Here is a 27,443-nt window from a genome sequence, read left to right on the forward strand (position 1 = left end):
TTTCCTTTGCCAAGTTGTACAGCAAAGCAACAGGGCGGGCGCTTATCGATTTTCGAGTGTCGTGATTGGCTACTGGACTGCGACGCCGTCATTCATTGGCTTCCATTTTTGGCATGGGCGGGGCCTCAGGCAGGTATGAAGGAGAGATGTGAGAGGCGGTGCGTAAACAGAGGGGGCGAAGATGGCGTCGAACAAGAAGAGTAGTGGGAATAGCAGATTTGAGAAAAGTGTGAATGGAAGACGCTCGTCGAAACACAAAGAAGGTCCAGTGGGTGAGTTTATCTGTCGCGGTTAAACCTCGTCACGACCCCTGCTGTCGCTTATCCCTTTAATAACGTCCCCCTTTTTTTTTTTTTTTTTGACGCTCCTGAACTGTCAGCCCCCGCTAGCGGGCGTTAGCAGCTACGCTAGCTTGCCTCGGTCAGCCGAAGTGAACAGCTAGGATTTAAGCCGCTGGGTCTGTCTTAGCTGCTTACAGTAGGTCTTCTGATTGTTCTATGACTTGAAAACGACGAGGCACTCAGGAAGCCTATGCATAGACTGCGTAGCTTGCAAATACACGTCCCCTGTTAACCTCCTTCGCTCGGTTGTTCAGAGTTAGGAGCATCCCCCTGTCACAGCCGTTATGTGTACCGTCAGTTAGTTGTAGCGTTAGTAATGTCACACCCGTAGGAGACTTTAACTACCAATATATTTATCCACGATGTGTATATATTTACGTTTTCACCTTCTGCGCCCCTAGTCTCAGCTGGAGACACTGACAGGAACCACCTGAACAGGTACTCCAAACACAAACAAGTGGGCAGAGGAGGGGGAAGGAGTGTGATTATTAGATTAACCTTTAAGAGTGATGTATACGGAAGTGCTGTGCATAAATGGGTTAAACCAATTCAAAGGTTTAGTTGTGACTCATGATGGGCAGCCTGTGAAAGAAGGCAGCAGACCTGAGAGGATGCTGCCTGCAGGCACTGTGGACCTACTCAAACTCCCTCTTTTGCTCTATTGTCCTTATCATCTAGTCTCAATGTCACTGGATCATGTATTCTCCTTGCTAAGTAGTCTTAATCTACCTACCACTACTTTAAAAAGGCTTCATTAGCTTTGTTAGGAGCCTAACATTATCCCATGCATTGTCTGTGTTGTTGCTACAATAATGAGATATTTCTACATACCTATTTATGAATGGTGTCTCGAGTTTTTACTTAATCTTACTTATGACGCAAGGTTGCCAACACAGTTTTCATCAAACCTGAAAATCAGATTTCATTTAAGGCAATATATTATAAAACTGAAGGGAAGCTTTACAGTATGTGTCCCATTTCTTTGGAGGGGGTGTGGAGGCTCATTGTTGCTAGTTTCCTGTTGTTCGGTTTGGCTTTGCGTGCATGAAGGTGCTCTGTCTGGGAGAAGGGTCAAAGCCTGCTAAAACACAACACCACAGATCCCCTGTTGTTGGCGCTTCCTCTTGCCCGTGCACTGCACAAGTTTGCTATTTTTAAAGCCTGCTTCCTATAGACATGACATTTTGGAGGGTATCGGATATCTGGCAAAGTTCAAAAGACTGACCTGATACCATATCTTGTAGAAGGAAACAAAAGACCGTTAACTTTAGTACTGTCTGGTCTCAACATAAAATACATTTTCAAGACTTTCTACTTGCACAGATAGATGAGGTCATCCACGTGCTGTTTGACTTCAAGGAACAGCCACAATGTTTTTCTGTCCTTGGAATTATATTTACCAAGACATAAGATTTTCTCAGAATTGGTCTGTTTAGGCTTGAAAAAACAGATAAACATCACGCCATGAATTAGAAACAACCTACACAAGATCAACACAGTTTCCACACTGACTGTTCTGTACACTGTAGCTCAGTGGTCTCAACATTAAAGTAGGCCATTAGGGAAGACAAAAGGACAACTCTTCACTTCACTAACCCTCTTTGTACAGAAGTTACACTTTGGAGCGGGATTGATATACAGTATAGTGACAATAAATGAGCCTGCCTTTTGTATGTATACTAAGTAGTATAGTATACTGGGAACAACAGAAAGATGGTATGAAATTGCATCAGTGTCAGATTGTTTTTTAGCCCTGAACCTTCCTGGATCACACAAAACTTAAATTGTCAAAGATATGTTTCAACGACAGAAAGTTTTATAAATACATTTTTGACCCAATCTTACCTGTGTGAAATCGCAACAAGTAAGACTGTGTCCATATGGACTCATAGACAACAATTGGATACTGGTGACTCTCTTTACAGATAAGTGTATGAAAAGAATGTGTTCCTTGGGTCTTGGCTTAACTTTTCACCAAATTTTGTAGCCAACAGGCCCTTTAACCAGCAGACATTTTCATTGGTCATAGTTGTTATTACTGATAACAGTAACGATTGCGCTGCTCTGTAGAGTTTCCCAGTAAGTTATGATAGTGACAGTGAGCCAGCATGCACAATAGCACAATTTTGAAATAGAAGGAATTCTGTTTCATTAATTTTATTTTGTACACCTTTGCATTTCCTTTTGTGACATATCCAATTGTAGGCTCAAGGCACACCTGTGTTCATATCCGTGCGAAATCGCCTCTATAACATGTGTTATCTAATCACTTTGTACATGTTTTAGTGATGATTTTTTGGGGTATAGATTTTGCCTCTGTATTAGGAAGTGAATGTGTAGAAAAAGAACATAGTAAATTAAAAACTCACTCAGTACTTCTATAGTTGTGTATTTCAATAATATTCTATGGTTGTATTTTGTAGATGGAAAACAAAAGAGTTTTAAGTTTTATACTGTCTGATCTCAACATTCTCAAGGATGTCTCAAGGATTCTTGAGACTTTCTACTTGCATAGATAATTGGGGTCAACCATGTTTTTTATACTTCAAGGAACAACCACAGTGTTTTTATATGCTAGAATATATATATATATATATATATATAATATCCTAGAGTTACATTTATCCAGACTACCAATTTTCTCAGAATTGATCTGTTTAGGCTTGATAAAAGAGATAAACACCACGCCATGAATTAGAAACAGCTTAGACAAGATCAGCACAGTTATCACACTGACTCTTGTGTACACTGTAGCTCAACGGTCTCAGCATTAAAGTAGACCATTAGAGCAGACAAAAGGACAACTCTTCGCTTCTCTTTGTACAAGAGTTGCACTTTGGCGAAGGATTTATATGCAGTATATTGACAATAAATGAGCCTGCCTTTTGTATGTATACTAAGTAGTAAAGTATGCTGGGAACCACAGAAAGATGGTATGAAATCTGTGTAAGATTGTTTTGTAGCTCCGAACCTATCTGGATCACACAAAAATTCAATTGTCAACGATATGTTTCAATGACAGAAAGCCTTTTAGTACATTTTTTACACAATCTTAGCTGCGTGAGATTGCAACAACTAAGACAGGGTCCATATGGACTCATAGACAACAAGTGGATACAGGTGACAACAAGTTCTTTACAGATAAGTGTACAAAAAATGTGTTCCCTGGGTTTTACCAACTTTCTTTAAGGTATATTTACAGGTTATCTTGAAGCTAATAGGCCCTTTAGATTGGTCATAGTAGTTGGAAAAGCACAGGTGTTACTGATGAAAATAATGATGGCGCAGTTCTGTAGAGTGTCCCAGTGAGTCACAACAGGCTATTTCATGAAGTAAGCCTATAGCAACAAGTGGGACTGAAAACCCTCATGGGGGAATTAATAACAACAGAAACAACAACAAATGTCCTTAGTGAAAAGTATTAGTTTCGTCTGTGTCTCAGTGTTGCTGGGTATGTTTGTCTATCTCTCTGGGTGAAGGGTCTCAGTTCCTTCGGGTTATGGGACTGTCATCTGTGATATCAGCCAAGAAGTCTAATCTAAGGTCATATTTTCCCCTAAGAACATTTTTCTGAGTTTTCACCCTCTATTTTGGGTGTGCACACTTTGTCCATGATCTGCCATCATTGCCAAACATTAATATTTCTCAACAGTTGGCACATACAGTACAGTACATTCCTGCTCTATACACAAACAACAAATATATGTTCCAAAGGTGCTGCTTAAACTTTGTTCGAAAGTCTCACGTAGTATTGTATTAGTACTTAGTATTAGTTGCAGGTGCAGGACTACCTAAATAGGTTTAATTGCATTGATCAAGTAGTCGATTGTGACAGTTTTGATTAGCTAATAGTTGGAGTTTTCCAAACATTTGCTGGGCTGGTTACAGCAATTCAATATTTTTTTTGTATACTTTTGTATACTGTATACTTATACTTTTATTGCCATTAATAGAATAATATATACAGTATCACGTAAACACGGCCTTTTTTTGGTGACTGTTTGTGAGGCGAAGTAAGGTCTTTTAAGACATCATAGTCGGCTCCTATAACTATTGCATTCGGTTTTTTTTTTATGTTAAAGCCAAAATGAATTTAATCAACTCTTAATAGCTTAGTTGATAATTATTCCTTTCACTGCTGTGTGCTTGTTTACCCTTGTCTTGTGGTCTTATACTAAATTAAACGAAGAACTCAAGATGTAATAACAGAAAAAGGCCACAAGTAAAATATTGTTATCATCTCAAAATCTCACAGTTGAGACTATGCCAATGTCTGCGCAAGTTCTGCCAATTAGGTTGAAGGTCACAGGGAGGTGCAGGCTGAACCACCAATAGCAAAATAGCCCACTGTCACAGGGAGAAAGTCAACTGGGCTGGGGTTGTCTGTAGCTTCCCTTTTTTAAAAGAGACATGGGAGAGAAGAGCAGAGAGGAAAGAAAAGGACAGCAAATTGCCTCTGAGTAGAATTGGCTATGACAGGCTGACATACCGAGGTTGACAGGGGAAGAGCCACATCGTGAAGACGAGGGGGTGACTGGCAGCGAGAGGGAGAACAAGACCAACTGGAAAACCCTATCTCTCCTCTCTCCCTCCCTCCCTCTCTTTCTCTCATTCTCTCTTTCTTTTTTCCCCTCATCGCTGTCGTGGAAGAGAGGAGACAGACAAGGACAGAGCCTTGAACTCAGACACTGGTAAACCCTTTTACTTTCTTTCACTTCCAGCTTTTAAATAGTTACTCCATAGCATCAATTTTATGCTACGCAAGAAGCAGCCTGCAGGTATTTTTATACGGTAGCTCGTTTCACACTGTATGTGGGCCCAGCAGGAGTCATTATATTTCTGTAATGTCACTGGTGTTGCTTGTTGAACATAACTTATTAATGCCCACTCTCATCCATCTTTAATGTGGAGAGACAAGGTGCAACTTAATGGTTACAGTGGGCTTATTCTCACAGACACAGGAGGGGATGATGCTGAAACAGGTTGCTCGGTATTGACATAGCTAGAGGGGGCCTATTGTAGATATGTAGAACACTTGCTGATGCACAAAAAGCAAAGGAGATAAGGCGAGAAGGTGAGTTATGTTTCTCCTTTGGATGTTATATGAGAGCTGTAGTGGTAGCTTTTATTGTTTCTCTGTTTGAGGCTTTATCTTTATAGTCAAACAAAGGTGGGACCCTCACCGGGCCATGCCATGTTTGAACTCTGAGTGAGCTCTCGATAACATTGTACTGGTTCACATAAGCGTATTCATTAGCATTATATTTGCATATGCAGTTAGATAGGGGTGTAATGTTCCCTGGCTTCATTATCATTAAGCAAGTTTTAGAGCAGCTTATGCTGATCCAGGGGTTCGTAAAGTTCACGCCTAGCTTACTCTGTCAACACAAGGCCTATTGGCCTGCCCAGCTGAGAGAGTTGTAGCCCCCCTTCTAATTAAGCAATGTAATTTTAATTTTGGCTGTTCGCCCAAACTGGTTTGGCTGCTATATCTGGTCCTGCAGCATGGTGTTTGGGTGCCTGCTTGACCAAAGCAGTCATTGTGTCCCTGAAGGCAGATGAATGTGTATTTATAGATGTTCTTTGTGTGCGTCTCTTTTTGTTTCCAGTTTTATTCTGACATAATGAGCTGAGTTGTTGCACATTGAGTAACTGTTTCCTGTGTTGTCAGGTTCAGAACATTCACACTTAATGTGTAATCCACTTGTTCTTGGCCAAATCCTGAGATGGAGCAACAATCTCAGGATTGTATGGGTGTGTCGTTAGCTGTTGGATTATTTTGACATCTGACACGTGCACGTACTGTATACTTCCTATAAAGATCGTTATAATGCTTTTGTTTACATATCAGGGTGAGATTGGAAAACACGCCCCTAATCATGTTATGTGCCTCCCTGATCTTTCTCTCCTGCTACATTTTTGCAATCTTTGAGACTTGAGTAAAGGTAACATCCATTCACATTATATTCAAAATCCTGTTTTGTTTGGAAGTCTCTTGACAATGTATTGCAGAGGGACAAACTATAGCCATGCTGCTTCCATGTAGAGGGGATATTTGCTCATTTGTAACTGTAAGCTTGGAATTTTAATTAAAAGGAATTTTGATAAAAACTTCTCTGAGCCCAGCCCAGAGCCCATTGTGTGATTTCTAATTGGCTGTCAAAGAATCAACCTAAAAAATTAAACTCTTGATGCCCATCAGGCATCTTTGATGGTGGTTTGCTATATTTGCAGATTATGACCTCACTGTCCAATACCATTCGAACAGCACAATGTAAATTCTGTTTTAGTGTGGAGTCATGGGACAAACTCATGTCAGAGTATTCTCATGGTTCACATGGTTGAATTATTGTGAAATTAGGCCCCAAGCTGCTTCATCAAGCTTTGCTTTGGCCTATCTTGGGCCTACCTCTAAACCCTGAGCTCAGAGTGCCTGAGGAAATGGGACATTCATAATGGATTTGATGGCAACATCACACATGTGTACACACACACCGCTTTCCAGATAATGCGAACGATTTCCTTTTGGCAGAAGTTGGGGCCATGTGGCTATGTGACACAACAGCATATTTCTGAGTGGTCATTGATTTTGAGTACGTCAGAAAAACCAACACCATAACCATTTGGGTTTGAAGTTGGGTTCGTTCAGATTAGACACTCTTTCAAGTGCCAAGTGGAACAGCTCGAAAGCATGCCACACTAGATTGGTCATGCGTTCTCATCCAATTTTTAATGCTAATGCTGAAGTGGGCAGTAATCAGCTTTGCCAACGCTATGGCTGGGTGATATGTCCTTAAAATAATATTGCAATATTTTAAGGCTTTGTCACAATACACAATTTATCACTCAATGTTTTTAAATCTCCTGGAAAGCACTTCACAAATGCTAGGACTGGACGACAAATTCAAATATCACAATATTTTGACCAAATACCTAGACACCAACATACTTCACAAAATATTAACACAATAAGATTTTTGATAAATAATCATTAGCAATATTAGTAATGTGGATATAAGGGCTGTCACAATATCAGATTTTCACAGCACGATTATCGTGGCCAAATGAATTAACGATAACGATGCAAACACAATATCTGTAGGGAATTTTAAAAGAAAGAAAGAAAATGTCAAATTTATCTTTAACTTTGTTTACCGTGTTTTTTTGTCTCGTTTTTGGCAAATAAATTACACTTTGATATATCTGTAGGGAGGTAGAGAGAGAGTCTGTAACCATAACTGTACAAAAGCGTACAAAAACAACAATTATACTTACACAAAGGTGACTAGATGAACTGATTATAAAAAAAGATCCACTGAGCCTTACATCTGTGCTTGATTATTATCATTTGTGTTCTATTAACATCAATGTTTAATTTTCTTATATCATGGTTATCATTAATATCGACATGTTGCATCACCCCAAATGGATATAATGACTCTGTGGGTGAAGTTAAAGTATTAAAGCAAGTAGAACATTCCGGTAAGTTCCAGAAAAAGTTGGGTGCACTAGTGCAATGAGTGTAAGAACTTTGTCTGGATCCCTGCTCTACTGTCATGCAGTCTTTAAAACCAGGAAAAGACGACACTTAAGCATATCAAGATATAACAATATCCAAAATCTAAGACGATGTATAGTCTCATATCCAGATAATGGTGTAATATCGATATAATGCCCAGTCCTAGCCAAATCTTTGCATCAGGATTCCACTATCCCTTGCTTAACCTTTATCTGGACAAATTGGCATTCAATATGGAAACATTTTCCTATAAAGGGGCGTCTTGCCTTGTAGGGCATGGTTGAAAAGAAAAAAGCTCTCGCTGAAAAGAGAAATGGAGTGCGAGGCAAAGACAAGATGGGAAAATGAGAAAACGGCCAACGGCTGAAGTGATTCTTCATGCAATATGTGTGTGCGTTACAAGTCGTCTGGCTGATAAATGTCTCTTCCCAGATGTCAGGGGGTTGTGATTCCTCCCAGCAAACTGAAATTGCCTCTCCCATTACTCTTCCTGATCGGCATGGAATAGCAAAATAATTGTACGATAAGGGCTCCATTATATGATTGTTCACTCTTTAGCAGGCAACCTCTGCTCCACATCCCAAGATGTGGCTTGGGGGCTCTGTGCTGTTTCTTGAAATATATGTATTTTTATTGTATTGATTTATTGAATTAACCTTACTTCTTCTAATAGCAAAAGTTTGAGGTGTGCTCATTCCAAGTGCCACTGATGCCATTTGGGATGCCCGATAGGGAAAATTGGTTGAATTAAATATGATTTTAACACAGCAGTGTCTTTCTTTAAGAGTAACTGTGAGCTTATCATCATCTATTATCCATCTGTAACTGATAAATGTGCTTCAGCCCTGCAAGGTAATTGGTTAACACCGATCCATAGCAAGGAAATTATTTTCCTTCCCCCATGTCTGCATTGCTCCAAAAATTATCCTTTTCTCATCTGTTGGGGAGGCACTGCTGTCTCTGTTCCTTTTTATGTTTTATTCTCTGCATGTCCACCATCTCTTCTCCTGTTTCCTCTATCTCTCAGCGTGGCAGTCACCCTATACAGTAACTACCAGCAGGCTCCCAGACTGAGGTGTTGTGGAAACAAAGGTCTCAGGTGACTTGGCAGAAGAGTTCAGTCCAACAGCTGGAGTCCAACTGGGACATAGCACTGAATCTTTGTTTTGCTGCATTAGGGCACACTTGATAAACACACTCAGCTGTGTGTTGTCAGCTATATACCTCCCTTTGGGAGTCTTATGCGAGTGGGTTTCTGTGTTTTCGTCAGTGTATGACTCATCTGTGTTTGTTCCCAGCAGCATGACGTTAGCAAAGGGGCCTCTGCCTTCTCCTCCTGCTCCATGTATCTCTTCCTAGATCTCTGTGGATTTTGGCTGCTTAGCTGGATTTACATCATTTAATTTCAAGGCTTGCTTAACACGTCTCAATCAATGGACTTCTATATGCCAGGCTATGGGGGATTAGTTAATAAGAGTAAAAGAACATTATGTAGGATATATCCAATGATATCCCACCTGATACAGTCTACATGCTGATAACAAGTGTGAGAGTGGTGCAGAATAGAGATGCTGCTTTTTATGCTTGCAGGACCAGATGCTTAGCTTTCATTCAAGTTTGAACAACTATAGAAATAATGTCTTTTAATTCGATATGGGGTCAGCAAGGTGGCGTAATTAATAGTGAGATCAGTGGGAGTTATTAAAATACAAGCTATATCAGCAATCCTCAGACAAATGAAAAAGAGAATTTATCCACGGAGAATACATGAAGAATCAAATAAATAATTTCACTTAAAATATTATTAAACTCAAACACTCTTTCTTCTCTGTCTCGCTGCTCTTAGTGATGGACACCAAGGCAGTGTTCGCGGCCCTGTACAGCGTGTGCGAAGAGAATGCCACTTTCTTCTCAGGAGGAGCCAAGGGGTCGCAGGGTGATGCCGCGCGGCGGCTGGTGGATGTCATGAAGCTGATCCAGGAGCACGCTCGCAGTCTGGAGCCTGTTATCTCCGGCTTTGCTTCAGTTTACCACCATTTCGACTTTGACCCGCACATACCTGCTAATGGATATCGTTCCCTGGTCAAGGTAGGCTGTGGGTTGTTTCGAAGTCTTGAATCAAGCTCTTTATCGATGTCAGTGTTTTTTCAACCAATTGCAGCTTTGAGGATAACAAGCCCGCATACTGCAATACATTCTTATCAGTATTCTCTGCACACCGTGAGAAACTGCTCACCAACCCCTGATATTTCTTTGTTTCAAGGTCAGTCCATTTGTTTTACAAATTGATTTTATGTTGCAAATCAGGTTAGATAAATTCCTCCAGCTGCAGAGTATCTCTCCCTACTGTACCCACTGTATTTTATCCTCTACAGTTATTGATGAAACATCATGACCTTCAGTGGCTGCAGCCCACCACAACTGAATGAGTCTAGCCGAGCAGCAAATAAATGCTGTTCTGTTTTCCAGCCTCTCGATTGCAACATTTATAATCCTTCTCCTCCCCACAGTGCTACTTTTACCAATCTGTAACACCCTGGTAAAGCGGCAAGCTTTTCCCATGATTGCATTCAGACATGCTATCAGACATTGTAATTTTTCCCTCAAGCTTACCACTCTCATCTTAATTACAATTTAAGCACACACAGAAGACATGGCCCTTTTTAATGACTGCACAATTAGAAAAATACATTTTCTGTGGTATAACACAGAATGCTATGTATTAATTTTTAGAAAAGAAATGATAGCCAGAAGTTCATCATTCAGTATCTCAAAAGTACATGAAATTACATATATCATTTTGTTAGAAATCTGTCCTTTTATTACTCAGTGATTTGCTTGTAATTGAATTAAACTGACCTTGCTTTGTTTAGGTAAGCATGCCCATCTAGAAGCTGGCATGGCGCAGTAGACACCACATTTTAAAATGAGACTCACCAATTTTCCTTGAAACTCTTAAGACATATTATTCTTCCTATTTTAGGTCGTGCGCTGCTGCCTTCTCCACATCATCCAGAAGGGTCGCTACATCACCGCCAACCGCCGCAGCATCTTCTTTCGAGTAGCACACAATGCGGGGGAGATGGAGGCTTACTGCAACGCTCTGTGCCAGCTGCGCGCCCTGCTCTACCTGGCTCAGCGCATGCTACATGACAACAGCCATGGCAACCTTTTCTTCCAGGATGAAAGCGGGCTCAGCGAGAGCTTCGTCCGCGAATACTCCTCCATGCACAAGGGCTGCTTCTACGGCCGTTGCCTTGGTTTTCAGGTGAGATGAGCTGCGTGGAATGGGGATAGGTAGTGGGAATGAAAGAGGGTTAGAATAAGCAGCACAGCAAGTTTAATGGTCCGTAGCAGAGTTGTTGTAGTTTTTTATTTTTCATTCGCTTTTATTTAAATTTTTTTTAGATTTAGGAAGTTCAGAAAAGGCTTCACGATAGAAACACAACACTTGACTAGACATCCACACGCTTGTGTTGACAAAAAAGACTAAAACTTAAGACATTTCCTGTATTTATTTTAGTTTTGTAAGAACACAGTTGTTTTCGTTTTAGTCTAGTTTTTTATTTCACTTAACTAAAATTTTAGCAAAAAAGTTAGCTCCTGTAGATAATGATGGGTAGAAAGATATTCATATTCTCCTATAGCCTACTTATCAAAAAGTGTTCATCTGTTAGAAGAGTGGTTCTCAAGCTGTGGGGCAGAGACCACTGGGGTGAAATAGAGCCACTGAGAGGGTGACTAAGGGGCAAAATATAGAGTGAAACAAAGTCATGTCATGACTTATGTAGGCAAAATACAGTTTGTTGATGGTATTGTGCTGTCCTTTATTTAATGAAAAAATCAACTAAGATCCTTTTCTATTAGCTGTTTCCCCTTTTTAGATTTTTTAAAAAGAAAAATTGTTGGGTGAATGTGAACTTTTTTCAGCTATTGAAGAAGGGGAATGCCAGAAAAGTTTGAGAACCACTGTGCTGTTAAAAGAAGTGATCGGTTAGCGTTAGAGGACCAAACCTGTGCCAATGGCTAGTTTGTCACCAGGTGCTCATACACTACTGACATCTTAGACTAGAGGGACTGACCCTGAAAAGAGAGCGTGGTGAGAGGTGTTCTGTGCAAAAGTCAGGAAAGCAGGAAAGGAATACAGAACTGCAAATGACTCCTGCTGCTCAAACCTGCAGGTAAAATCAAGTGAGCAAAAGATTTGAATGGATGGAGAGAAATGCTCCTCTCTACAGGGAGAGTCTCTGTTCTTAGTTGAGCTTAACAAGACGGGCTGAACCCCCAGCAGACAGAGGTCAAAATCAAACTAAAGGGAAAAGAATGATGAAACCTCTCTAGTACTGTCAGCATTAATTTATAATGTCTAAGACTCATCTGATATTCTGGTATCCCATCGTCAGTGTTTTACTTTCTCTGGTTGAATGATTGCAGTTTTAATTATATTGTGTTTCTTGTTGAATATGATTTAGAATCTCAAGTCTGTCTCTGTCTTTGTTCATCCCTCTCTCCAGTTCACTCCAGCCATCCGACCCTGTCTCCAGACCATCGCTATCGGCCTTGTGGCCTTTGGAGAAAACTACAGGCGCCATCAGTCAGGAATAGGTCAGCATCATCTTTTCTGCAGCTGTATCCTCTCATCATCCAGCCACTTTATTCTCATTCAAAGATTGTACTCATCCCCATGCCTCTTCTACATTGCTCCTTGGCCCCTGACTGTGTACCTTTTGATGTTGTGTGTTTGTATTGTAGATGCTCTTTCATCCTTTTTGAATCTTGAGGGCTAGCTGGTGTGCTTCTTCTATATTTCAGAATGTTTTGAACATGCACACTGTTATGCACAGAGGCAGAGAAAGAAAAACATGCACCATCATATTCAAATGTTTTCCATGCACGCACCCACGCACAGACACGCACGTAAATATTTAACATTCAAAAAGGAATCCTTCGACTCTCATGGTTTCTTGTGCTCTGTGCTGCATCACAGTGGAGGCAGGCGGTATTGCACCATATGGTGAGTGTGAAGGAACTCCCTCACCCTTTCATCCTAGTCCTCTGTAGTGACCTCAGGCTATATGACTATGTGAAGAAGTTGCTTCTGTCCTACAGCTCCTATCATCCTATATAGTTCTGCACATTTCGCTGTTAGCTGCTGTAGCTGCCCTGTGTGTTTTTTTTAGTTTAAATTGCTGTTTGAGGTCATGGTATCTGTAAGTGCAGTTCCGTCCCTTATTCTTTAAAGCCCATTTGACTCCTTGCAGAGCAGCGAAAACATAGTAGAATTTAATTGCAATACCATGAAATGGTTCTGCTTCAACATCCATGTGGCAATAAGAGAATGAGTACATACAGTCCCGGTCAAAAGTTTACATACACTTGTAAAGAAAATGTATAACATGGTAGTCTTCACTTCCAATGATTTCTACAGCCCTCATTTTTCTGTGATGGAATGAGAGAAACACATACTACTTTGTCACAAAAAAACATTCATTAAGTTGGCTTCAAATCTGAATTTATTATGGGTCTTCTGAAAATGTGACCAAATCTGCTGGCTCAAAAATATACATACATTAACTTGAGGTGATTATAGAAAGTTGTGTGAATCAAATTTTCTTTGTAGCAAGGCCTCTTAACTTCTTCCGAGTGATTATGATTGATAATGGCTGATGACTTTTCTGGTCCCATTTTAATAGGGCTTGTCTGATACACCCATTAGACTCAGCCACATACACTGCAATGCGAAAGTCTAAAGAGCTCAGCATTGATCTGAAAGAGCCCATTATTGATTTGAACAAGTCAGGAAAGTCACTTGGAGCCATTTCAAAGCAGTAAGAGTCCCAAGATCAATTGTACAAACAACTGTTTGTAAGTATAAAGTGCATGACACAGTTGTGTCATCGCCACGATCAGGATGAAAATGCAAACTATCATCTGCTGCTGAGAGAAAATTGGCCATGATGGTCAAGAGTCAACCAAAAACCACTTAAAAGCAAGTCTGTAATGAATTAAAAGCTGCACGTGTCATGGCCACAGTCAAGTGTGTTTTGCAGCAACATGAGCTGATGGGCTGCTATGCAAGAAAGAAGCCCTTGTTCAAGACATGGCACCTTTTTTAAAGCTCGTCTAAAGTTTGCTGCTGATCACATGGACAAAGATAAAACCTTCTGGAGGAAAACTCTGTGGTCAGATGAAACGAAAATGTAGTTTTTTGGCCACAATGAGCATCAATATGTTTGGTGGCAAAAAGGTGAGGCCTTTAACCCCAAGAACACTGTACCTACTGTCAAACACGTGGTGGTAGTATTATGCTGTGGAGCTGTTTTGCTGCCAGTGGATCTGGTGCTCTAAAGAAAGTAAATGGAATAATCTGGTACTCTAAAGAAAGTAAATGGAATAATGTAGAGGGAGGATTATCTCCAAATTCTTCAGGATAACCTAAAATCGTCAGCCAGAGGAATGGCTTTTGGAATGGTCTTCCCAAGTCCTGACCTGAACCCCATCAGAAATATACAAGTGTATGTAAACTTTTGACTGTATAAGAGAATTCACTCTGTTGACTTTGACGATTGTTCTCAGGGGCCACATCTTTGAGGTTTGCCGTTTTTCAGTACTCTATTTCCTTCTTGACTATCTTTCTTTTCTTCCGTCCTTTCACCTTCTTTCTTCAGTGTGTTGTCAGTTACGCCTTACATTAAGGTGTGCATAGTGAAGGGGCTCTGTGGAACTACCTTGTTGTGCTGGAAGCTGGTTGTTTGATCGTGTTAGCGTTTCTAAATGCATAAAGTCCCATCCTTTGGACTGGGTTCGTAACAAAGAAACTTCCACTGTCTTGTATAGGCAAGAGAAACGTTGTATGTATGTATATGTATATATATATACATATATACATATATATATATATATATACATATATATATATATATATATATATATATATATATATATATATATATATATATATGTATGTATATGTATATATGTATATGTATATATGTATATGTATATATGTGTATGTATATGTATATATATATATATTATATATATATATATATATTATTTATTTATATATATATATATATATATATATATATATATATATATATATATATATATATATATATATATATATATATATATATATTAGTATTACGTGCTATAAATAGCTATATAAATCTCCCTTAATAACACCTAATGTACATGGTATGTTCTATAAAAACACACAAAACTAAAGTGTTAATAGAGTCCAAATAAACCTTTGACACTTAATAACCCTCACAGGTTGTACTAGTTATGGGACCTCACAACTATGTGGGACAAACTCTCAGTTTAGAAAGTCTTAATTTAGAGTTATTTGGACACTCTTAACACTTTTTGAGTTCTGTTACAAAATAGACCATGTATATATTATGTGTAAATGAGGGAGAGAGAATCATCTCATAAGGCCACTACTGAGCAGAGTATATGAAAACCGTAATACATGTACAACAACTTGCTCATTTACCATCAATAAGCAGTAATTAGGAGGTAATTGAGGGAAAACTCTTTGTTAATGGCTAAGTAGTTGTAGAATATGGTCATGCAGACTAAGGCGTTAAGAAGGTCCTTATAATGACCACTTAAGAGTAGATATGTTACAAATATGCATGCTAATAAGTGACTAGTTAATGGTTATGTGTAGCCTAATATAAAATGTTTTTGTAATGGTGTTGTTTTATGTGCCAGGGTCCTGTCTCTTACTGGAGAGGTGATGTTCCTGCCCTCCTTTCTGCTGTTTGTGTTTTTGTGAAATTACTGTTTTCATTCCAATGATTCTGAGCTTTTGTCTGCCAATCACATACACATTCTTCCTTCCCTTTTAACTCAATTACTCAGTACTCAATTTATTTTGTTGCATTACACTGTCTCTGGTGTCTCCTACCCATTATTTTACCCATCTCATTATGTCGTCCTTTCTCTGTTCCCCAGGTGTTGCAGCCAGCTCTTTCTTTACCTCAGGGAAGTATGCCATCGACCCAGAGTTGAGAGGGGCAGAATTTGAACGAATCACGCAGAACCTGGACGTGCATTTCTGGAAGAGCTTCTGGAACATCACAGAGACCGAAGTCCTGTCGGTGAGTAGATTGTTAATGGTCCTTTTCTCTCTCTCTCTCTCTCTCTCACTCACACACACACATACACACACACACACACACACACTCACACTCACACTCACACACACACACACACACACACACACACACACACAGATGAATATGCCCCTAAGACGTCTGTAATCTACCCCTGCTGTCAGCACTAACACACCACACAGATAAGGGTGCTGTTTTTAATTTTAAAACTGTATCGGTGATATTTTACTTTCCTCTGATAGAAATACCTTTCTATCATTATGCATGTCGGCCTACAGGCCGTTGGTAATAATAGAGTGGAATTCAATTTATTCAATAGGGTTCATGATTTATTCATCCGGTTTCTCTTACTGTTCAGTGACCTGGCTCGCTCTGTAACTTGCACTCTTCTCTTTCTCTTCTCTCTCAATTCTTTCTCTCTTTTTCTCTGTCATATTTTTTCCTCCAGAGTCTTGCCAGTATGACATCCACTCAAGTAAAGGTGAACCGGGCTCTTTCTGTGCCCCCTGTGCCCTTTGACCTTCCCCTGGCGGCCAACCACAGAGCATCTGTTACTATAGCTCCTCCATCAGCGCACATCGGCCCAGCTCCGGTTCAGATGAGGCTCATCTCTTATGACTTACGTGAAGGACAGGTATTTAAATCATTATTCTGTTCACACTATAATGGCACAGTGGAAAATGCAATAAAAACCTTCATGATCTCAAGTTTTGTGCACAATTAGACTAGAGCTTTTAGATTTTAGAGTATGAAGTATTTGTTGTGTGACCTAGTTTATAGCCATTTCCCTCTACTATCTCTTTTAAAACTACTTTGCATATACCAGTCATACAAATTCTTAAAATATTCTAGCAATGTGTAATAGCATATCTGGTATTTTTCCCGAGCTGCTCAAGTAAACTGCTGCTTCGGCTCATCCTCATGGACATAATCCCCTTCATTATGTCTCTCTCTATCTATTTCTCTGTCATAGGTATCACTCTCACTTTTTCTACTCCTCCTGCCTGCCTAATTCTCTCCAGACACTCACTCTCTCCTTCCAAGCTTGTTCCCCTCCTTTCTTTGTAGCCTGGCACTTAACCAGACGTGCTATCAACAAACACTTTCAGCTATTGATCACGCTCCAACGAAACAACAGCTTCCTTTTTAATGTCGCAAAATACAAGTCTGCATCAACGGAAGTCCTCCCTCGCAGACGCAGCTTCCCCTCCCTCCTTGTTTGTTAATGAATGGGAGTTAGTGTGCGTTCATGCAGGCGTGGGGAAGGCTGGCAGCAAGCTGCTGCAGAGCAGCTAGTTAATTCCTCTCTCAAAGGAGCCCTGTTGCTACCACTCGCAATAAATATATTAACAATGAAAACAAGGCTTTGTTTGCAATGCAGACAGTCTGTGGGCAGTAATGCAAACATTACGTCCTGTTATCATGGGATTTTTTTTAACTCTTAGACCAGATCAACTGATTTTAATTATTCTGTTAAGATTTTTTCTCTCTTTGTGTTAATTCATTCCTCTTTCTCCTCTTCTCCGTCTCGCTGTCTCCAGGACAGCGAGACTCTGCTTTCTCTTTGCCGCTCTGAGGGGGGAGCCATCTCTCTGTCGCTGGGGCTGAAGACCAAGCGCCTCCCCTCGTCTCCCTGCCTCCTGATCCACTTCCACGGGGGAGGCTTTGTCGCCCAGACCTCCAAGTCCCATGAGGTGAGATGGTTGTCTCCAACTAGTATATACCTTACACTGACTATAAAAGCACTGGACTAGTTGTATTTTGCAAGAAAATCTGACTCCAAAATACTATATATTTATATCATGTAGTATTTGGATTCATGTCTCTATGTGACTGTATTTATAATGGAAAATATATATATTGGTTTAAATGCAGGAAAAAGTGGTGTAATTTGTCATGTGGCACCTACATATGCAAATACTGACAACACTACACCTCCACCATTAGACACCTGGCTCAAATTTTGTTTTTCCAGGATTTGAGCCAGCAGTTATCCAGCTAAGTTCACCTTCTCATCTCTTCAGTGCTTCAACTTCTGACTGTGTTTACCTAAACTAATTGTAATGGAACCCAAGTTAATTAAAGTGTTGAGGGGTAGTTGACAGCGGAGGAGCAGAGGGGGTTACCAGTCTGAGTCTCTTACTATGTCAATAGTGTGGCACTTAATAAGCCGTTAAACTAATTATATTGTAATTAATCCCTGAAAGCTTAATGGAGACAGTTTGCCCTCCCTCCATGCCCTCTTTACCGGCAAGGTGCACACAAAGCTGGCTCTTCTCTTTATGTAAATCATTGCTTCCTGTCATTCACTTCATCCTCATCCCCGTTTCTTTATTATAGAGGAGGAGCCCATGTCCTAGATTTAAGATCTACATCGCTGTGATGGAATAAAAGGGACTCCAACACACACACATAAGCTTGGAAGTCATGTCTTAAAATTGTGTTGGATCTTTCTTGTCATTGCTCTGAATTGAAAATCTTGTTTTGTCAACCAGTTTTGTTATAAGCTTAAATAAGAACCACGATATGAAATAGCAACTGGAGAAAGAAATCAACCTGTTTTCTTAATCTTAATGAGAAAGCTTATTTTAACATGGTTTGTGCCCACTCCTCTCCCTGTTCGTTTATACGCTCATCTGGTCATCTGTGGCTGTGTTCGGTCTTTATGTGGCATCAAGCTACTTATAGCTACCACAAGACAGAACTCTGTGAAATCGCCAAGGACATGGGCATCCTTGATCTGCAGCTGCGTAGCAACCAGAGGATGAGAGGGAGCAATCAAAGAAGGGGGTGAACAGGGCTGTCATGTTGAATTAACGGAGAACTGTACAACCCCGCAGAGAAAGATTACCCGGGGCACTAATGGAAGACTTGTCAGACTATCCTTCTCTCTTCTTCTTCTAGGCTCTCCTTTTTTATTACATCCTCCCTCTCAATCGTTCTAATATCTCACAAAATCCTTTTTGCTCACTTAGTGTCCTTCACTGGAAGGAGCCTCTGCTCTCCGTGCCCAATGATGTTGAGATCACAGGAATAGATGCGCTGGCATCTGTGCATTTAGCAACTTGACCACACACACACACACACACACACACACACACACACACACACACACACACACACACACACACACACCGTGTTTAGCCAGTTGAGGTATAAGCTTGCAGATTAACTGTGCCTGTCTGAGAATGAGTGGGACTGCAGCTCCCATTAATTCCTACTTTGAGAACAGATCTGGGACCCTCTGTTATGGTGTGTGTATGGCTTTTTCTTTGTAAATATGATGTGTGTCTATGAGAGGTTTTTCCTGTGTCATGTAAAATTAACCAGCCTTGGTCTCAGCCCAATAAAAACACACGCACAACATGTGCACATGTACTTCTCTGCCAGGTGGGCCATTTGCTGTATTTCCATTGCTCCTTTTACACATGTGTTGACATTCATTGTAGCCTGACAACAATAGCTGTTATTTACACACAGTTGCACACACACGCATACACACCTTTTGGAGCTGCAGATTTGTACAAACCCACACCGACCTGAACAGTGCTTGGACTGAATGCACACTCACTTGTCAGCAGTCTCACTCTAAGATTTCTTGTGACGGGTAGGGCTTTGAGAAAGCACAGCTGACTGCTGGAGCTGCTACTTTGTGTTTTCTTCATACTAATTCACGGGTCGGTGAGGCGACATGCAAACATACACACTGTGTGCTTTAGCTGGTATTGTGAACGGAGAGCTGTCGCTTTCGCCGCCAACCCTGTCATAGCAATGTAAAGGGTGCTGGGAGAAGATAAAGACAGAAGAGGAAAGGACGAATGCTTTGTGGACAGAATATTTTGCCATGACAAGTTTTGATTCCTTTCTCACATTTCAAGGTCACTGCACTGCAGTTTTAAAGTACAGCACTTGCCTTAGGTTGGCATGAGAATAGTAAACACTTAACCCGACTGTAGCAACAAGGAAAGGGAAACACTCAGCATTCTGACAGTGAGTTTGTTTGTGCAGTCAATCTCTGAAAATCCACCCCATCCCTTTGTCTTTATCTTTTTCCTTCATAGCAAACTAGGACATGTGGGAACCTTCTTGTTATTACTGTATGAGACAGGAAGAAAGGAAATGGAGGTGACCGTCAGAGCAACGCTCATTCTGCCTTTGTCTAGACACTAAGCCAGAAAGCAGACAGATGACATCAGAGGGACACATAATTTTCATAACTTTTCATCCTCGCTTCTTAATGTTCACCCCCACGCGTCTCTCTCCCACCACATTTCTTTTTCTCTCTGTCTCCGTGCCACTGCGTTTTATTGTGGCTGCTGTTGTTTCTCATAAATTTTACAACATAGAATATATTCACTGTGAAATTGTGAGTGTTTTTCCATTCATAAATTCAACCCGGCATACTCTTGTCTTCTGTCTTGTGCAGCCCTATTTGAAGAGCTGGTCCCAGGACCTGGGTGTCCCCATCCTGTCAGTGGACTACTCTCTGGCCCCTGAAGCCCCTTTCCCGAGGGCCCTGGAAGAGTGTTTCTACGCCTACTGCTGGGCTCTGAGAAATCACCACCTACTAGGTACACAGCATTGTTTACTCCAGAGCATTGACTTTTTATCTCCTCTGTACATTTTCTGATTCCTTTTTACTGTCATGGGAGAAGTTGCAGTTGAAATGATATATAAATTAGACAGGTAAACGAAAGTAGTTGATTAGAATTAATGCATAGGCACAACTAAATGGATAAAACTCAAACTTAGAGTGAAGGTGTCCTGTGGACTGCTTCTGCAAATCCTCTCCTACAATCCCTATATCTCTCAGACAGATTCATTCATTACTTTGAAAGTAATCATGCTGCAGCAAGATGTCTGGCACTGTACCTATTGCTATGCATTATCACACAAATTTTGATGCTCAATATTCAGGCAGAAAACAAAACAAAAGACGACTGGCCGGTCTGGGGTACATCCGACCGCTGAAGCACACTGTGTCAAATTAACAGTGATGACAATGTAATATGTCTGCTGTAGTACAAGAAAACAATATCACAGCCTTGAGGCAGACAGTAAGACAACAGCCCCTCAAAGCAGCCACATATTCAGCACTGAAGAAAAGAAATTCTGTTACTTGATGTCTGTGACACTTTTTTCTTTGCATCTCAGTGGATTTCTCTTAGATGCAGAAAAAAGGCTTTTTTTCTCATCTCCTTTTGTTTTGTGTGTTCCATTTTCTCCATTGAATTCTGTTTTGTTTTCTTTCCCTCTTTTTCTTTAGTTTTTTTCATCACTGTCCCATTTCTATCTTTCCAGGTTGGACTGGAGAGAAAGTATGTCTGGCCGGCGACAGTGCGGGAGGCAACTTGAGTGTGACGACATCTATGCGCGCTGCTGCCTTTGGTGTGCGAATGCCAGATGGCATCGTGGCAGCCTACCCGGCTACCCTGCTGACTGCCTACGCTTCACCCTCCCGTCTGCTAACACTTATGGATCCCCTGCTGCCGCTCAGTGTGCTCTCCAGGTGTCTCAGCGCCTACGCTGGTAGGCGTGCGTGTGTGTGTGTCTGTTTGTGTGTGTGTGCGTGCGCGCCTTTTTTAAAAAGAGAAATCAAGCCAGGATTTTTTTTCGTGTTTGGTGAAGTTGAAAATTAAGTTTAGATCTATTTTCTTTCTGTCAAGCATTTCTGCATGTCTCTGTTGACTGCCTTTTCACATCATTCATACTCTGAATATAATGGTCTGGACTGTAGTTGCAGGTCTGTAAACAATAATGATTAATAACCTAATCATGTATGCTACTTGTGTAGCATCAATTATGAGGTTGTTACCTGAAGTTAAGATGTTGTTTTTCTTCATCCATTTTCATTATCAACTAATCTGTTCTATTCCTATTCTATTGATTAGCTTGTACAATCATGGAAACGTTAAAAAAGCAAGGTTTTCAAAGTTCTTACCATGTCTGACCAGCAGCTAAAACATTATTCAGTTTATGATGAAAAGCAAGCAGCTTTGACAACAGCTCACAGCTAATAATCAATTATTCAGCTAATGTCTGCGCTGCCGATCTTTTAATTTTCGTACAGAAATAAATGATCATATAAATCATCTTGGATTTGACTGTGGTCTAAATTTTCACAATATTCACAAAGTAGTAACTCTCTGAAAAACTTGCTCCAGTATCATCCAGCTTGTATTGTGTATAACAACAGCTCAACTTATCAGCAAATGGATTTTTTTTCATATTGTGTCATTAATGCATGTTTGCAAGGAGAAGCTCTCACAAGTCCAGCGATAAATTGTCAGCAATTGGCAAACTGTGCCTAATATCAAGGGATATTGTCTATCCTGTGTCTTCTTCCAATAACTGAACTAAAACACTAACAGTTTTCTACTCACTCCTACTGTCATCACTATGTATCGCGGCCAGTGATACAAATTGCTTTGTGGTAGTATTGAGCCCACTCTCCGTGGTTTTCTTTACTTTGCTGTTATTCATCTCCTATTATCTGTTGTTACTCATTCATGCTTATAGAAAAATGACAAAAACACTTGTAGTAATCTCTGTAGTACATCTTTTTTTCCTTGCTAACCTTTCATCCATACCTCCTTCGGCAGGCAATGAGCCGCAGACAGAGACACAGGTAGAGAAAGTGAGCACACTGAGCCTGGTGAGGAGAGACACGGCGCTGATGCTCAGAGATTTTCGACAGGGAGCCTCCAACTGGATCCACTCTCTGCTGGATTCCAACAGAGCCTCGGCCTCCCCCAGCACAGCTGCAGAGGCACCGCCAGGAGCCACTGGTATACCACCAACTGCGACTGAGTGCATGAGTGTGTTTGTGCATGTGTGTGTAGTCAGGTGTCAGCTGAGATGTGGGTGGCATAAATGTGTTCTGCTTGGCAGCTATTGTGTTCAAAGTTTTCTATAGATGCAATGTGCTCGTGTCTACAGCTCAGATCTTTGTGTGTGTGTGTGTGTGTGTGTGTGTGTGTGTGTGTGTGTGTGTGTGTGTGTGTGTGTGTGTGTGCCACCCACGTTTTCAGTGTGTTCATTAAATCACTTTATTTAAGTATTATGAGTGCAACAACATCAACAGCCCCAAAGTTCATTACCATATGGAGGAGTTTATTGACATGGATCCCCTTTATTCAGCATTTAACTAACCAATTATCACTTTATCCCACCCTGTTGTGTAACACTCCTGCTGCCCCATTCATATCAATTCACCTCTTTGGAGCAGCCGGGCTTTGACAGTAATTGTTAATTGTAGCCACCGTAAATCTGGTGGCGAATCGTAATTTCCCTGGTGTCCCCTTAGCTAAGGTGACACCCCCACAGCTGCAAAGCCCAAACTAATGAGAATGTCATTGGTGGGTGTACATTATTAAAAGGCCATCATGGTGCTGAGATGGTTCATTATTAAAGAGATTGGAGATAGGTAGCGCTTTGAGAAGAGACCAGCCAAGACGTCTCTTCCAGCTATGTTTTGACGGCTCGGGGCGGGCTGATGATATCACCATGACAGCACTATTTGAATTTCCACCACCTACTTCTCCTCTCTCTTTTCTGATACATCCCAATTTGCATTTTAGGCTTTTAACTGTTGGCTGTCAACCAGAGGACATATGATAAGTAGAAACGGTAGTAGAATAAGTGAAAGTGGTTGTGTACTGCTTATTTTTTCCTGTGTCCTCCAGCTGCTATCGACCCCAAGTACATTTGAGTATCCTCTTTATCTTATATAAACTATCTAATATATTTTGTGTGGCTACTGGTTATTTTTTAAACAGGTTATATTATGCAAATGTTCAGGTTCATACTTTTATTTGGGTGTCCTAGTAGAATAGCTTTACATACTTTAATTTTCAAAAACACATTATTTTTCTCCTGGTGCATTGCTGCAGCATCTCTTTTCACACTGTGTCTTGAACGCTCTGTCTTAGCTACAGAGTGAGACATCTCGCCTCTGTTCAGTCTTTGGTGAGAGTTGCATATGCGCATTACTTAACGGGCAGGATGTAGCCAATCAGAGGCAGAGTAGGGCGGGTCATGCTGAGCAAGGTAGTGTGATCTAAAATTACGCTACTACAGCATCAGCAACTGTATGTCTGCTGACTGACTGGAGTGTATATATATTTTGTAATAAATAAGCGACGCACATAAGTTAAGGAAGTAAAGGCTCAACAAACCAGGCATTTTAGGCAGTGCAGGAGCAGTGTTTCCTGTGGGAGTAACTCCCTTTTGCGTGGACTTTGGGCTTTTTTACTTTGCAGACCTTTTACATGCACAAGAATGCCACATAATACAATAAAGGAAAGGCAGAAACCCGAAAAGCACAATATGATCCCCTTAATGCCTTTATTTTGTATTTATATTCTGTTTTCCCAGTTGTCTCATTCATCTCTCTATCTAATTTCTTAGACACAGTGAGGAAGAGCATTTCAGAGGCATCCATCTCCTCTCCTCACGCTGACCCCCCTGTACCGTCAGAGCCTTCAGAATTCCCCAGCAGGAAATTATCTGTGAAGAGCCAGACTTGCCAGGACTTGGGATCCCAGCACAATGCCACCTCTCACAGTGCACCACTGCTCTCTGAGCGCACCGTATGTCACGCTTGAACATGTTTACATTGAGATTAGCATGCTCTCAGCTGATGCTCTTATCCAGAAGTAGTTAACAGTATTAAACAGCTCACGGTTGTTGCTGCTTAAAAGAACACTGGATTGTTAGTGGGGATTGCCGTGGGATTTAAATCCTGTGATTTAATTCCCACAAGGTCTTTAAATGTTTGTAATTTGATGATTATTATTTGCACCAATGCCATGAAGAGAATTCAAACCAGCCTCATCTTTGAGCACGTTATCTCTACTTTCATACCACGTGCTTTAAAAAGATTTAGCACACTGTTGTAGCCTTTGTTAAGAGGTTGAACAGTTTATAAGCATGAAGATTTTGGCCCTCTGTCATATGATGCTATATGCCCTGCAGTGATGTGAATGTGTCATCTTGTTGAACTCAGCTGAGATTATGTCATCCACGCTTCGCAAACAGATTTTCTCATAAAATGCTGACTGAATATCAACATTTTTTGGTTACGCGGATACTGTCAAGGTAGTTCAGATTATCCCTTGCATGTGTTTTCACACAGGCAGACTGGATTAGTGGCTGGCTTGGGAAAAATAGCAAGCTGAGGTGATGTAAGATTTTAAACATGCTTTTCCTCCTTGAAATGGGAATCGTTCAGCCAAGACTCAGGCAGTGAGCCAAGGTTTTTAGAAGATTTTTACAAGGACAGTGCCGGTGTGTGTATTTCTAATCAAGTTTGTTTTATTTCCTTGCCATTAACCTCTCCCTTGACCACTCAGTGCTGTCTAACCTCACCTAAATATTTTCTTATCTCTTCTTTTATGTAGCCAGAAGATGTGAATTTCTTCCTCGCCAAGGATGCAGATCCCTTCATGTCCAGCAACCTGTCTTCGGTAGCCATACCACCCCCTGGTGGAGAGGAGGGTTCAGAGCACGAGCACCCGAGGGAGTTTCCCCTGGGGTTTGAGCCGCTGCGTTCAGTGCAGCAAACAGAGATGAGGTTGCAGAGTTCTCCAGTGGTCAAGGATCCTTTCTGCTCTCCTCTTCTGGCTCCTGATAGCATGCTGAAAGGGCTGCCACCTGTACATATAGTGGTAAGAAGTAGCTACAGTAGGATGATATTTAAGGGCCGTCCACACCAAGATAGTGACAACTATACATATAAATAGATGGATCACTTTAGCTCAAGTGAATGTTGGAAGACAAAGTCCACACCTCAGCTATAACGAATGACGAATAATATCATTGGGATCACTGTCGGAGCGATTTGACGACTGATAGAAACATTGAGAGCCAATCAAAATCCTTCTGAACTTACAGGGCGTCACAGTCACAATTTATAAAATGCTTATATAATCTAATATTAGGCTGCAAATTACACATAAAAAATGTCCTTTTACCTGAGACATGCTGCCATATGTTTTTGTCTTTACTGATGTCCCAGGATAAAGTATGAAATGACAGCTCTTGTAACAGAGTGTTGGATTCTCCTAACTCCTCTAATCTTTATAGAATTTTATAAAACCCATTTCCTTCTGGTTTTCTTTTTGTCTCTCTGCCCAAGGTACAGCAGTAACTGGTCATCGATATCCATTTTCCTAAGTAGCTGACACAGCTAGAGCGTTTACAGAAGGTTATCTTTAATCAGTACAGATGCTCACATCATTATAGTTTACAGTTATTGTTCTTGGTGTGGACGACCCTTTATACAGTTAAATACACTCAGGTCAAAGGTTGATCTCAATTTGAGTTTTAAGCTTGAGTTTTTAAGTCCTTGTAACTGTCTGCATTTGGTTGCATGTACGATCCTCTGTAAGAAAGCAGATTGTTTAAATGTTTCTTCCACATGTTTTAAAATTAGCAGATATGATAATGTGCGAGCATGCAGACCATGATTAGGAATGCTAATGGAGATGGGAGGAGCAGCAAGGGGGTTTGAGAAGTAAAACAAGGCAGCCTCAAAATGTCAAGGGATAGAGTACCAAGACTTTACACTGCTTACATTGTTGTATCAGAGTAAGACAGAGTGTGATGGGAGAGATGGGGAGGGGGGGATGAAGCCTGCCTGCTCTCTCATGTGAGAAGGGTGTTAATATGAAAATGGGGAAATTGGTGCTGATTTTAAAGTGGCTGGAGTGAGTCAGCGAGAATGTAAAGAAAGCAGGGACAAAAGCGAAGCTGGGACGCTTGGCTTCCTTTTCTTCATCCCTTAATTAAGATTCTTGACATGTCTGAAGGGAATCCTAATTTGCTTTTCACCATACCCCCCCTCCTTCTCTCTCTCCCCCTCTCAGGCTTGTGCATTAGACCCCATGCTGGATGACTCTGTGATGTTTGCCAAGCGTTTGAGGAACATAGACCAGCCTGTCACTCTGTGCGTGGTGGACGACCTCCCCCATGGCTTCCTCAGCCTATCGCAGCTCTCCAGGGAGACGAGGGAAGCTGCCAACGTCTGCGTGGAGAGAATTCGCGCTGTCTTCACCCAGTCTGACACACCCCCAGAGCCACGCAAGCACCGCAAGCTGGAACGGACCGATAGGGGTGTGTCGGCCTCTTCTGGGGAAGCAGGTACTCTCTTCGTCGGCCCCATTGAGGGAGTGGAGCTTACAGCCGGGAAAGGAGCTAAAATTGCTGATGGGGAGGACTTAGTTGCTGTGGCGGCCCAGAATAACACCGACTCTGGTGGGCCTTAAATAAGGTTTAAAAAAGAAAAGACTGCAGTCACCCAAGGAGTGAAGAGAGAAAGAGTAAATGAAAGTCAGACAGATTTAGGCAGTGCAACGCCTAAAAGGGAGAAAGAAAGTATCCTAAAAAAAAAACAGAAGGCGGGGGGGGGGGGGGGGGGTATTCTGGGAGATTGCCCAGATTTTGAGTGACAAAAAA

The 27,443-nt window shown here is 41.0% G+C and overlaps 1 protein-coding gene across 2 annotated transcripts; it reads left to right on the forward strand.

Moving 5' to 3' along the window:
• The first annotated feature begins 181 nt into the window (after positions 1-181).
• Positions 182-27,292, forward strand: lipeb (lipase, hormone-sensitive b). Of its 2 annotated transcripts, none has more exons than XM_073484795.1 (13): positions 182-272; positions 9,707-9,948; positions 10,844-11,128; positions 12,375-12,465; positions 15,826-15,971; positions 16,435-16,620; positions 17,528-17,680; positions 20,413-20,557; positions 21,288-21,515; positions 22,589-22,774; positions 24,396-24,577; positions 25,388-25,654; positions 26,855-27,292. In XM_073484795.1, the coding sequence occupies exons 1-13, from the start codon at positions 182-184 to the stop codon at positions 27,251-27,253; spliced, it is 2,601 nt and encodes an 866-aa protein (XP_073340896.1). In that variant the 3' UTR covers positions 27,254-27,292. The 2 variants fall into 2 exon arrangements, with proteins under 2 accessions (XP_073340896.1, XP_073340897.1); XM_073484796.1 differs by lacking the exon at positions 182-272 and adding an exon at positions 4,949-5,032.
• Positions 27,293-27,443: the final 151 nt, after the last annotated feature.

The sequence above is a fragment of the Pagrus major genome, chromosome 17 (genome assembly GCF_040436345.1).
Source record: "Pagrus major chromosome 17, Pma_NU_1.0".
Lineage (NCBI taxonomy): Eukaryota > Metazoa > Chordata > Actinopteri > Spariformes > Sparidae > Pagrus > Pagrus major.